General features: G+C 44.9%; 1 protein-coding gene across 4 annotated transcripts in view; it reads left to right on the forward strand.

Annotated features, from left to right (window-relative positions):
* Positions 1–14,359, forward strand: part of VPS35L (VPS35 endosomal protein sorting factor like) — a 117,435-nt gene that overhangs the window by 88,091 nt on the left and 14,985 nt on the right. For all 4 annotated transcript variants that reach the window (XM_030300189.1, XM_030300190.1, XM_030300192.1 and 1 more), the window contains one exon: positions 9,614–9,753. In XM_030300189.1, the coding sequence (XP_030156049.1) occupies positions 9,614–9,753 (140 nt within the window). The remainder of the gene's footprint in view (positions 1–9,613; positions 9,754–14,359) is intronic.

Consider the following 14,359-nt stretch of genomic DNA (forward strand, 5'->3'; position numbering starts at 1 on the left):
TTATATGCTGAAATGAGGCAGAGGGCATTCTAGGCTGAGACAGCAGCCAGGTGCAAAGGCCTACAGGCTGGAAACAATGCATCTGGAAAGAATGGGTAAGAGATCAAGTTAGGAAGATAGTTTGGGGCCTCATGAGAACTGAAAATTCCTGCAAAGCAATCTAGTCTTATTCAGTATGTAGTATTTGCTCGGTGGTTTATGTTCATTTTACAGATGAGGATACTGTGGCTCAGAAGTGTGACATGACTTGCCCAGGACTGTCCAGCTAATAAGTGGCCTGATCTGACTTCAAGTGCTCTTTCCACCCCTGAGCTTCCCTGAAATGGGTTAGTTCCTCTAAACCCTAATACAAAGTATTATTTCTAACCCTGGGTGTATGTGGTTGCTGGAGACCAGTTGTTACAGATTGAACATTAGATGAGTTTATGTAGAAAACAACCAGAATTAAGATGAGAGTGGGGCGCCTGGGTGGCGCAGTCGGTTAAGCGTCCGACTTCAGCCAGGTCACGATCTCGCAGTCTGTGAGTTCGAGCCCCGCGTCAGGCTCTGGGCTGATGGCTCAGAGCCTGGAGCCTGTTTCCGATTCTGTGTCTCCCTCTCTCTCTGCCCCTCCCCCGTTCATGCTCTGTCTCTCTCTGTCCCAAAAATAAATAAACGTTGAAAAAAAAAATTAAAAAAAAAAAAATAGTAAAAAAAAAAAAGATGAGAGTTAGTTAATCTTTTCTGCTTCGGGAAATCCAAACCTAATATCCGCAGAGACATCTTCACAACCTCCTGTGAGCCATTGCAGAGGTGGTAGGAAGGTGTGTTGACTGTGCATTAGCCCCAAAGACAGGAGTCCGGTGACATGGGTAGCACATTGGACTGAGAAGTCATTTCTATGACCCCAGTGGACTTTCACAGTGTGTTGATAATCGGTGAATTGAAAAGGCATTCTGCATAAACCACATGGCAAAATCAAGGTTAGATTAAGCTGTCATTGATAACAATTAAGCATTAATGAATAAAGTATTTAATTGTTTCTGGGCATTCATATTTCTTTAAATCTTACTCTGTATACATTACATATTATCAAATTAGTGGCTCCTTCAGTCCTCAAACTTAACTGCTGTAATAACAAGTTCTATTACAAAAACACAGTGTAGTCATAAATAGTGTTAAATCTCTATGGATAACTCACCTGTGGACGATCAATTGGCCATTTGGACTCTGAGGTTTTACCCAAAGGCAGCCCTGTCACTTGGTGACAGTGCATCTTCAGTGCAGACCAAAGTTCAGCCTGCTGAAACAAAAATCCCATGGGCTGAGTGACTTCAGTGACAAACATTTGTCGCTCAGGGAAGCCCAAGACCAAGCTACCAGCAGATCAGTGTCTGACGAAGACTTCTTGGCTCATAGACCGCCATCTTCTCACTGTGTGCTCACATGTGGAAAGAGAGAGTTTTCTCTGGGGCCTCTCGTATAAGGGCACTGATCCCATTTGTGAGGGCTCCACCTCATGATTTCACACCTCAGTGTTCCCACCAGTACCATCTTTGGGGGTAGGATTCCAGCATACGGATTTGGGGGTAGGGTGGAAGGACATTAACAGTCCAAAATACAAAGTTTGAGGCGGTAAGCTGCGTCCTGACATTACATCTGTACAGTAGTTTCCATTATATTGATGTTGTCACTCCAAGCCTACACTCATCAAGAGACGGAAAATGTTGAAGACTGGTAAAGATGTTTAGCAACAGGGTTGTTACAACTTGTGGAGTGTAGCCAGAATCCCGCTTTGATCAAGTATATTCAAGGGACAGGAAGGAGTCTTTCACCTTCTTGTGATATTTTGTCCCAAGAAATCACGATGCCCCCTTTCTTAGAGAGCTGGACCCAGGGCTGTCTGTCTCATGTGTCCAGGAGGGCATGTGATTTTGAAGGTGTGTTTGGGAGTGGAGTGGCTTCTGAGCTCTTGTTTAGCCCTGGGATTTTATGGCTCTGACAAGTAGTATAGACTTCCATTAGCAGTGACCTAATCTGTTATTTAAAAAACCAAACGCCACCTCTGAAAGTGGGTCATCGCTTCTTGACTGTGTGTTTAGATTCATGTGCTGAATCCTAGTCTGTGTTGACAATGCTGGGGACCCAAAAGGATCACCTGACTCTCAGAGGTCACAAGTCTTGAGTTTATGTTACCATGTATGGAGGGTGTTTGGGGTACCGACTTGTTTCCCACTGAATAATAGCTTGTACGTTACTTTAAATCTTAATGATTTTTACTAAAAAAATTTATTTCACGCTCATTTGAAAAAATTCCCACAAATAAAGAAGTGTAGAACTTAACAAACTTAAAAGGCCTCAAAATAAAAGTCATCAGTAATCTGCTCTGTTTCCTCCCTTCGAAAAAACAGCCATTGTTAACATCTGGGATAGTTTTCTTAATTTTTTTTTTCTATAGGTTCATTTAGAAATATTCCTTCATTCTCATGCTTTACCTCTCTTCTGCTCTCCTTCCCTTCACTTCTATCTATATTCTTATATATACACGCAGTCCCCACCACCCTTAGGAATGGGATTGTGTCTTCCGCAATGTTTTTATTTTTTCTTTTAAAAATTTTTAATGTTATTTTTGAGAGGGGGGTGGGTAGAGAGCGGGGCAGGGGCAGGGGCAGAGAGAGAGAGAGAGACACAGAATCCGAAGCACGCTCCAGGCTCTGAGCTGTCAGCACAGAGCCCGACGTGGGGCTCGAACTCACGGACCGCGAGATCATGACCTGAGCCGAAGTCGGCCGCTTAACCGACTGAGCCACCCAGGCACCCCTTCAATTTGCTTTTTTCACTTAGCAGTAGATATTGGTCTTTTCTCCCCCTGCCCCTTCCCACTTAACCCATGTCAGTACATAAAGATCCACCCCATTCTTTGTAATGGCTGTCCAGTGTTCTATGTCATTTCCTTTTCTTTTTGGAAGTGCTATAAATTATTTCCCCAGCCCCCCTCCATTTTTCTCCTAAACTCCTATTGAAAAATATTTGGACCCTTTCCAGTTTTTTTGCTCTCGCCAACAATGAGCAACTGGCGTCTTAATTCTGAACATTTTGAAGGTTTTCAGTAGTTGTCGAATTGGTGGATATTTTAGTCTCTGAGAATGTGGAACCCTATCTGTCGTTCAGACAGAGTCCTATGTAGAGCCTTGGTGCACAAAACAGATAGGAATAGTCTATTCAGGCGAGTATGCCTGTGGGAGGCCACTAGCTCTTGAGTTGCCTTCGGGGATCTGGAAAAGGCTTCAGAGCACAGGCTGAGACCTTCTAAAGCCTCCAGAAGAATCCATTCAAGTGGAGCTGTCTAGAGAGCTTGAACCCTGAATTATGCCTCACTTCATCAAGCAACTAATCAGAGAGGAACCTTCCTGGCGCATTGGCTGTGGGGAGCAGGCCAGTACCTGGGCCTCTGGAAGGTGTGTGCCACCCTTAGTGCCTTGCTTGATGTACACGAGGAGGGTGGATGTCCCTTGGAGCAGCAGGAGTCTGGAGTCCCTGGGCTGTGGGTGGGCGCCCACCCCTGGTTAAGAAGGAAGGGGTTACTATTCAGATACCCCCTTTGATCATCTGCCTTGTCTACCTTACAGCCTCACTTGTTCTTTTGCACATTTCTGTGATTGAAAAGTTTAAAACATTACATTGCCTTTGTATGTATGCTAAAGAATAATTATTTTTAGAAATGTAAATTAAAATTCCAAGCAGCAACTTAGCGGTAAGTGAAAGATCCCAGTTTCTTTCACCCTCAGCCACAATTCCTATATCACAGTTAATACTTTGGCATTCTAGTGCCTCACTTATTTTTATGCACCTACATAAGGATATACCCGTTTTTCTTACAAAGATAGGATCCTGCTGTACACAGGTATATAACGATTTGTGCTTAATATATCATAGGTATCTTTACATAGATGTACCGTGTTCTGTTTATTAGCCACATCATTTCCAGGATATGACAATGCAACAGTTTGTTTTTTATTTTTTTAACATTTTATTTTTATTTTTGAGAGAGAGACAGCATGAGTAGGGGAGGGACACAGAGAGAAGGAAACACAGAATCTGAAGCAGGCTTCAGGCTCTGAGCTGTCAGCACAGAGTCTGACACGGGGCTCGAGCTCGTGAACCACAAGATCATGATCTGAGCTGAAGTCAGATGCTTAACTGACTGAGCCACCCAGGTGCCTCCCCTGACCCCATTCTTTATCTTGGGTAATGTGGTTCAGTACATTTAAGGCAGGACCTAGGAATTCGTATATATTTTTTAAGTAACAGCTGAGTGAGACCTGATAGGTTCATGTATCATAAAATCCATCCTTCTACTAAGTGTACAATTCACTGGTTTTTAGGACATTCACAGAGTTGTGCAACTATCATCACTAACTCCAGCACATTTTTATCATCCCAAAAGGAACCCTGGACCCACTGAGTAGTCATTCCTTTTTGCTCCTCCTTCAAGCTCCAGGCAGCTGCCCGTCTACTTTTTGTTTCTATGGATTTGCCTGTTCTTATTATTTTATATAAGTGCAGGCTTACAATACAGGTCTCTTATGATTGATTCCTTTCATTTAGGATATGATTTTAAGGTTCGGCCGCATTGTAGCCTGTATGTAACATGTGTACACAGCATCCATGCACACTTAAAGTTGGAGGAACTGCCGGCTCCTGCAGAGTACGTTCCCATCGGCCATATTAGGCCTGGGAACCTGTATTTTTAGCAAAGCTTCTGATGCTTCTGCTAAAGCAATTTTGGAAAACTGGCTTCGCGAGCAGCTCAGCCCCTCGTACTGAGAGCAGGGACGGTGGCTCTGCTTGCCCTTCCCAGAACCCGGCAGTGCTGAGGGACATGTTGGCTCTGGCACAGAAAACAACAGAATGCTGCTCTGCAGAGGAGTGGACACCCCACGAAGAAGGATCTCGCAACAGAATGGACATGGGTCCGGCCAGGCAACCCTGAGTGGTAGTTTTGGTTTTTATTTTTAATTCCTTTTTTAAAGTAAGATGTGGAAAAGAAGCCCGGTTGTCCAGTGAAACCTCAGAAGATCCAGTGGAAAAAGATAAAGCATAGGGAGGCTGGTACATATGCTTGCTTTTCCCTCCCCACCGCCCCTTACTCCCCCCCCCCCCCCCCCCCCCCCCCCCCCCCCCCCCCCCCCCCCCCCGTGAAACAGGAATAATAGTGTTTATGGATTGGAATCGGATTTCTCCTTTTTCTGTAGGTCTTTTACAAAACAAAACAAAACACATGTAGCCCATTTTATCTTGGATTGTCTTCCAGGGCTTTTAATAGCCACAAAAGTGTTCTATGGTATTGACGTCATTATTCTGAACTCTAGGAGGAAAAACTTTTCATATAAAATAGGATTTGAGCTCTAATTATGAGATCAAAATTGAGAAGTCTCCTAGATAAGATTTTGTATATGGAGTAAGTCTTCTAAGGATAGAAATAAAAATCTGCTTTGGAACACTCTGGAACATTGCCCCAACCCCTAAATAACTGTTTATTTTAGCCCTCTCCTTTGGAATGGGAACTGAGTGGGGGGCGTTTGTGAGGAACAGGGTGCCCCGCACAAAGCTGCGCCCTCTTTAATGAGGCATAATAATGGGCACTTTTCTCATGGCCACTTGGTAACAAGCACATAAATAGAATAAATAAATGGTCTTTGGCGTTGTTCTGAGCAGAATTTTCATTTCCGCTGAGAGAAGCTCTTCACCTTGTTCATTACGGACTTAATGTTTTCACCAGAAAGCAGTTCCTGTAGAGCCATGGGGACAGAGAGCTTTTCCCACAGAAGGAAGACAGCCAGAGCCGGCGTCCAGGCCTGCCTGTTCCCAGAGAGCTGAACCTCAGCGCTCGATTCAGCTCTGTTTCTTGTGTGGTGTGGTTACGAATGAGGAACATAAAATGTATCATTGTAAGCATTTTTCAGCGTACAATTCATTGGTTTTAGGTACATTCACAATGTCATGCGACCCTCACCACCATCCATTTCCAGACCTTTTCATCCCTCCAAACCCAATGCAACCTGTACCCTTTGCACAGTAACTGGGGAGAGGGGAATATTCTACTTTCTGTCTCCATGCAGTCAATACTGCCTCATAAAAGCGAAATCCTACAGCATATGTCCTTGTGTCGGACCTGTTTCACTTGGTGTAATGTTTTCAGGTCGGACCTGTTTCACTTGGTGTAATGTTTTCAGGGTGCATCCATGTTGTCGCATGTATCAGAATCTGCTTCCTCTTTAAGGCTGCATAATAATCCTGTTGTATATATGTTCTACGTTTTCCTATCCGTTCACCTGTTGATGGACGCTAGGGTTGTTTCCACCTTTTGGCTAATGTGAATAATGCTGCTGTGAACATTCATGTACAGGTATCTGTTTGAGTCCCTGCCTTCATTTCTTTTGAATGTGAACCTAGAAGTAGGATTGCAGGCGGAGAGCATAATTCTATGTTTCACTTTTTGAGGGACCACCAAAGAGTTTCCCACGGCAGCTGCACTGTTCTACTTTCCCACCAGCAGCTTCTCTACATCTTTGCCAGCACTTGTTACTTACTGGTTTTTGTTTTTGTTCTTTGTTTTTTTTATGGTGCCCATCCTGAAGTTTTCTCCCAGTGATGAAATCTCTGGGGGATTGCACTGATTTGCATTTTCCCAATGATTATTGATGTTGAGCATCTTTTCATGTGCTTGTTGACCATTTGTGTATTTGGAAAACTGTTCAGGTCCTTTGCCCATTGTTAATCAGGTTACTTGTTTTGCTGTTATTGGAGAATTTCTTTATATATTCTAGATATAAACCCCTTATCAGATCTATGATTCATAGGCTTGTGTTTTTTTAAAAAAAAATTTTTTTTCAACGTTTATTTGTATTTTTTTGGGACAGAGAGAGACAGAGCATGAACGGGGGAGGGGCAGAGAGAGAGGGAGACACAGAATCGGAAACAGGCTCCAGGTTCTGAGCCATCAGCCCAGAGCCTGACGCGGGGCTCGAACTCACGGACCGGGAGATCGTGACCTGGCTGAAGTCGGACGCTTAACCGACTGCGCCACCCAGGCGCCCCTAGTAGGCTTGTGTTTTTTTAAAAAACATGAATTTGGGGCACCTGGATGGTTCGGTCAGTTAAGCATCCGACTTTTGATTTTGGCTCAGGTCATGATCTCATAAATCTTGAGATCGAGCCCCTGAATCGGGCTCCAGGCTGACAGCACAGAACCTGCTGGGGATTCTCTTTCTCTGCTCTGCACCTCCCCCACTTACACACGCGCATGTGTGCTCCCTACCTCACTCAAAATAAATAAAACATTTTTAATGTTTATTTATTTTTGAGACAGAGAGAGACAGAGCATGCACGGGGGAGGGGCAGAGAGAGAGGGAGACACAGAATCGGAAACAGGCTCCACGCTCTGAGCCATCAGCCCAGAGCCCGACGCGGGGCTCGAACTCACGGACCGCGAGATCGTGACCTGGCTGAAGTCGGACGCTTAACCGACTGATCCACCCAGGCGCCCCATAAATAAAACATTTTTAACAAAATAATGCAAATTTTATTGTATTGCTCAGTGCGGGTAATGGCCTTTAAACTCTGCTCAGCTCAGTCTTTGACCATCCCTGGGCTACTCTGATTTGGCCACCCCCTTTTTGAGCTTATTTCCTCATGTGGGCATTGAAATCATTGTGCCTTTCCCATTAGACTGCTGGGGACTAAGAATACAAACTACCTAAAACAGGGCTTAGGAGTGTCTGTGGTCCCTTTAGTAGTGTCATTTACTACTATCTGTAGGCAGAGATATCAAGTGTCTTTTCCCAGCGCCCCTGTATTTAATCTCTTTCTATACAACAAGATCGACATCAGCTGCTTTGTGTCCTCCCCGTCCCCCCTCCACCCCCAGACCAAAGGGCACAACAGGTTCCCCGTAGGTAGGTGTGAAATAGTGTGATCAGGTCAGTCTCATCACCCTACTGATGTTGTCAACTTTCACCCCCTTTTCTCCTTGTGTGTCCACAGTGTCCGGTCACCATTGGTGCTTAATAAATTTGCTGAGGTGAACGTAAGAGTGTGAATTCAGTGTGGGAGAGAGCCTGGGAAGGGAGTATTCAGGACCAGAGGTAACTTTATAGAGAGAACTCTGAGAGAATGGTTTTTCCTTAACATTGTTTGATTTTGGGTTTTTTTTTTTTTTCTTTGAAGAAGGAAGGGAGGGAAGACCAAAAAAAAAAAAAAAAGCCCACATCGAGCTGCAGACACATACTCTTCTCATTAAGTGCAGGGCTTTGTTCCCAGAGGGCAGGCGTTTGTTGTTGGGTTTGCCCCTCTGGGCTGCTGGGTGGGGCTCCCGCTTGGGTTCAGGATGCTGTGTGCCAGCGCAGTGTTCTCTCCGCATCGCTGGAAGTCGTTTCGGAGTGGAAGTATATTTATGTGGACCATGTAAACGTTTGATCTTGTTGGGTAGTTTAAAATTTCACTTGTCAGGTCAGTGTTTTGTCTGTTTCGACCTTGAGGCTTTTTCTTATGTGGAATACTTTGGCAGTTCTCTTAAGAACTCTCTCCCTCTCCACCCCCACCTCCAGTCCTTGCTTGTCTCCCCGTCCGTTCCTCCCTGTCTCTGTCCTCCTATTGCTGCCTCCCTCCCGTCTCCTCTTCCATCCCTCTCTTCCTCTGCTCGCCCCTTCCCTTGCTTTCTCTCACCCTTTGAGGTCTTCTTGTTTTATAGACAATTTTGTGATTTAAAAAATATTTGGGGCTCCAGGGTGGCTCAGTCGGTCAAGTGCCGGATTCTTGGTTTAGGCTCAGGTCGTGATTTCAAGCCCTGAGTTGTGCTTGGTGCTGACCGGGATTTGCTCTCTTTCTGCCCTTCCCCTGCGCACTCTGGCTCTCAAAGTAAATAAATAAACTTAAAATATATATATATATATATATATATATATATATATATATATATATATATATCTTTATCTCCCAAGTGATTCTCAGAACTATTTACCTAGTCAGAAGCCTCAGAAGCTTGTGTGTGCATGTGTATGGGCGTGCACGTGTGGATTCCTTCAGAGGGTTCAGTTACTTTAACAAATATGGTGTAACAAATATGGTGCTGGAGTAGACCCAGGCAGACCAGAGTTTGCACCCCGCTCCACATCCCGTGCTGGCACCTCGAGCATACCCAGGACACTGCTGAAGGAGCAGGCATGTGGCCTTCCTCCCAAGGTGAACGGGAGGGTTTGGTGAACCAGTCTGGGTTGAGCTGTCTGCCCCGGCAGCTACGATTTCTTGGCTTTCTGTAAAAATTGGCCACTTGTTTATTTCACTTAATTATCAAAGCCACCCTGATGGAGGTTCTTTGAGCTGAATTGCTCAGTGAAGGAAGGAGGGAGAGAGGTGGAGATGTGAGGCAACAGCAGTACCCTCTCCACGGAATGTTCTACGAGTCGGTTAAGGTTGCAGAAGCCCTCCAGTCGGACCTGCCCACTGTATCTGGCCCTCAGCATGGCCTGCCTTCCATGTAACTCGCAGGACAGGCCTGGCAGCCAGGTGAAGAAGAAAGCAGACCCTGAATTTTTCAGAGTTCTCATACACAGACTTTTCTTCTGTCTTGCAGCCGATGCCTTCTTCAAAGCCGCTATAAGCCTCATTCCGGAAGTTCCAAAGACGATTAATATCGATGGAAAGATGCGGCCGTCAGAATCATTCCTTCTGGAATTCCTCTGCAATTTCTTTTCTACTTTATTAATAGTTCCGGTACGTTTCGCCAAAAGAGCCATAGGTGATGTCCTTCTTTGATCTGCCTCATGTACATCTTTAGCCCTAAAAGTGCAGGGACATTCTATCTGTGTCTATGTGCTGCTTTTCTAGTCAGAGGTTTACATTGCTCAGTGTTTTGTTTACTTTTATTTAGTAAATAATCTTCTCCCTCAACACGGGGCTCGATCTTAAGACCCTGAGATCGAGAGTCACATGCTCTACCAACTGAGCCAGCCAGGCATCCCTAAGTTACTCAATGTCTTTTCCATTCATTTTGTATCCTGGGTGTATTAGTTGTGGTTCTGTACATAGTCAAGTGGGTGCCACTTAGGGGTTAAGGACTGAGGCCTCGGACCAAGATGCCTAGGGTGGAATCTCCCCTCCCCCTCTTCCTAGCCCTGTAGGCTCAGGCAATTATATAACATGTCTGGGCTGCAGTTTCTTAATCTATAAAATGGGAGTAATAATAGTGTCTTCATCTCCAGGTCATTGTGAGGATTAAGTGAGTGAGTATACACATGTGGTTAGAATAGTCCAACCCTGTAAAAGGTGATGGTGATGTTCTTTTGATGGCAAGTGCTAGAAACCAAAATGAGATAGTGGAGATCAAAGAAGACATTGTTGGAAGGATGCTGGGTTTTTTTCTGGAACATTCTGATGTGTAGTCAGGCTTGGGCTGGCAGGAATCGGGCTTCTGTCTCTCTAGACCCAGCACCAGGACCCTCACCCTAGCAGAGGTTCTTAACCCACGGTCTCCCTGCTTGCTTCCTGAGGGTCTGGCAGGGCAACCATGAATTTAGATGAGAAAAAAAAAATCTCAATTTTTACAAATCTCTGTGAAACTGAAATTGGCCCTTTGCTCCCTTGTGAGTTTTTTGGTTTTTTTCCATCGTGAGTTATATAGGCAATGAGCCACAGTAGCAGGTAGTCACAGGGCTAGGAATTTGTCACCAAAGAAATCAACCGTTTGTTCATATCACATTTAAGGTGACAGATATTTCAGAAGACTTAATTAAACATACTCACCAAGAAGTAATAGAATACGGTATAACAAATACATTGAAAAAATATTTTGACAAGTATATTTTAGCATAATTGCTAATCAAACATACTCATCAAGAACTAATAGAATACATTATATAACAAATATATTGAAAAAAATATTTTGATGAGTATGTTTTATATTTCTTTTGTGGTCTTGCGTATTTTATTTTCTGCATTTATTTTGTTTTTTTGTTCTTATTTATTGTATTTTCTGTATTAAAAGTCACATCCTGAGGAGCCCATAGCCTTCACCGAGCTGTGACAGGGTCCAGGTACAAAACATGGTTGAGCCAAATGTGTACAGGAATCCGGGATCCGTGCTAAAATACAGATTCTTGGGGCCCCCTCCCAGAGAGGTTGACTCAGTAGGTTAGGACGGGGCCCTGAATCGGCACTTTTGAAAGCCTCCTGAGTAGTTCAGATGTGGATGGTCCAGGACCGCACTTGAAAAAACATCCCTCTGCACTCAGGCCAGGAAGCAACTCTCTCTCATGAGTACACAGTTCCTTTTTGGGGTGACAGAAATGTTCTCAAATTGATTGTGGTGACAGTTGCACAGCTCTGGGAGTATACTAACCACTGAAGTGTGCATTTGGAATGGCGTGTGAATTCTCAAGTGGAGCCGAGGAGACAAAGAGCGACTTAGCTTCCAAGTGTCCAGGTTGAAATCCCAGGTTCTGGGGAGACAAGATGGCTTGGTCAGGAGGCAGTGCTCAACGCCTGACCTCAGTGTTTTCAAATCACCTTCTTAGTCCTGTGTATAAACAGTTTCTCTGTATTTTGGAGAGTCTAGTTGTCAAGTGAGGGAACCAAAAAAAAGAAGAAAAAAACCCCAGCATTTCTAAGGAGTAATCTAAGCTGATCAGTGTCATTGTTTGTTGGTTAATTGGGATGCATTTTCCTTCTACACATGAGATTTTCTTCATGTTAAAAATCATCAGAGACTGGACGAAAGCCTTGTGCTTGGAGTCAGAAACTTGAGTGCCATCTGACCCAGTGACTCAGCAGCCTTATGGCATTGGGAACGTTTTGTAACTCTTCAGAGCCTCAGATAATTGTCACCTTTCTAAAATGTCACCCAAATGCCTGCCTGGCGGGGCTGCTATGAGGTTGAATGAAACAGTTGATCTGAAAGTACTTTTGACCCAGAAGCTCTGTCCCTGGGGTTGCATGCTGATGACCAGTGGGTGGCATCCAGCCCAGAGACACGGTTTTTGGCCACACAATCATGGAAAACATTTGGTATGAATTACCCACGTTTAAAAATTGGTAGATCACAGAAGAACCCAGCTTTTTAGTTCCTCTTGAGAAATCAGATCCTGCCATGTGGGGCCCACATTCTCCGACCCGCGGCAGCTGGCCCATGCTGTGGAGGGAGGAAGAGGCATGTGCACTCTCTCCAATTCCCATGGGTGCCTCTGGACCCATTTCTGTCGCCTGCCTGGCCCGTTGGCATTCACCAGAACGTCCCCCTGGCCTCAGCGGATTGTCTCGTTCCTGGTATCGGTGTGCACGATTCTGTGGGGGTTTAGTAATCAGGAGATGAATAGCCTGTGTGACTGCCTGCCCCGTGTCCTGTGCTGTACTGCAGACCTTCAGCAGCCTTCAGTCTCTGGGACTCCTCCTCCAAGCCCTGCAAAGTAGGAATCACTGTGCCTTTTCCACGAGAGGCGCCCATGCTGGAGAGCCCGTGCAGCTTGAGGTTGTACAGCTAGCGAGCAGCAGAGCAGCAGGTCTGTGCTGCTCCGGAGTCTGTTCAGCACCATCTGAGCCTGAAACGTTGACAGGGCACTTTATCACCTCAAGGCTGAGCCTTAGCAACCCTCCATCCGTCCTGTGGGATACAGCATTAGTAATAAATATGGAAGATGTTCAGCCTGAATAGCCGAGGCTGGGGGCTCCGGGGCCCCAGGATGCGCCTCACGTGAGGCACGTCTCTTGTGAGTAGGTTTAGTATGAAGGCAACTCCCGCATCCCGCTTTTACCTGGTTCAGATCATATCCTTTCGTGTCACAGCTTTTATTTAATTTTTTAAATTTAATTTTATTATTGTAAGAGCATTTAACAAGAGATCTACCATCTTAACACATTTTTAAGTGTGTGATACGGTATTGTTAACTACAGGCACCGTGTTGTACAGCAGCTCTCTAGAGTGTCTTCGTCTTGCTTAATTGAAACTTTAAGCCCATTTTTAAAAAACTGTTTATTTTGAGAGAGAGAGAGAGAGAGCAAGCGTGCAGAGACAGAGACAGAGCGTGCAGAGACAGAATCCCAAGCAGTCTCTTTGCTCTCAGCACAGAGCCTGATGCAGGGCTCGATCCCATGAACCGTGAGATCATGACCCGAGTCAAAATCAAGAGTTGGACACTTAACCGACTGAGCCACCCAGGTGCCTCATAAGCCCATCGATGAGTAACTCTCCATTTCCTCCTCCTCCTAGCCCCTGGCAGCCACCATCTATTCTTAATTCTGTGAACATAACTGTTTTAGATGCCTTATGTAAGTGGAATCATGAGCATTTCTCTGATTGGCTTCTTTCACTTATTGGCTTCCAGGGTTCATCCATGTTGTCATATTTGACAGAATTTCCGTTTTTTTTAAGGCTGAATATTAATCCATTGTGTATGTATATCACCTTTTCATTATCCATGCATCCACTAGTGGGCGTTTAGGTTGTTTCCACATCTTGGCTACTGTGAATAGTGCCACAGCGAACATGAGAATACTGATACCTCTTTCAGATCCTGATTTCAACTCTTTGGACAAATACCCAGAGGTGGGATTGCTGGACTGCTGAATCATATGGTAGTTCTGTTCTTTTTTTTTTTCTCTTTTGAGAGAGCGTGAGCAGGAAAGAGGGGCAGAGTGAGAGGGAGAGAAAGAATCTTAAAACAGGCTTCACTTCCAGCCTGGAGCCCAGTGTAGGGCTTGATCTCCCAATTGTGAGATCATGACTTGAGCCAAAATCAAGAGTCAGACGCTTAATTGACTGAGCCATCCTGGCACCCCTGGTAGTCCTCCTCTTAATTTTTCAAGGAACCTCCATGCTGTTTTCCATAGTGGCTGTACCATTTTGCATTCCTACCAACCGTGTACAAGGCTTTTAAAAGACTTCATTTTATTTGTTTAGAAAAAAAATTTAAAGTCATTTTAAATGCAGAAATAAACATTTCCCCAGGCCAGCCCTCTCTTCAGCAAACGGTGTCACTTTCGGAGCATTTTGAAGTAATCTGCTGTGGTGTTAGCAGCGGTCAGCCTCTTGGCGGACAGCCTTCTCTATAACATTTGGTAGGACATACAGACTTAATTGAACAGGTTTAGTGTTACCACTTCAGAGGCCTAATTTTGATTCAGTTAAAAATTGTAGGCAATGGAGGAGCTCCTGGGTGGCTCAGTCGGTTAAGTACCCGACTTCAGCTCAGGTCATGATCTCGTGGTTTTTGAGTTCGAGCCCCCTTCGGGCTCTGTGCTGACAGCTCAGGGCCTGGAGCCTGCTTTGGATTCTGTGTCTCCCTCTCTGTGTGCCCCTCCCCTGCTCACGCTCTTTCTTGCTCAAAAA

Source organism: Lynx canadensis, chromosome E3 (assembly GCF_007474595.2).
Source record: "Lynx canadensis isolate LIC74 chromosome E3, mLynCan4.pri.v2, whole genome shotgun sequence".
Classification (NCBI taxonomy): Eukaryota; Metazoa; Chordata; class Mammalia; order Carnivora; family Felidae; genus Lynx; species Lynx canadensis.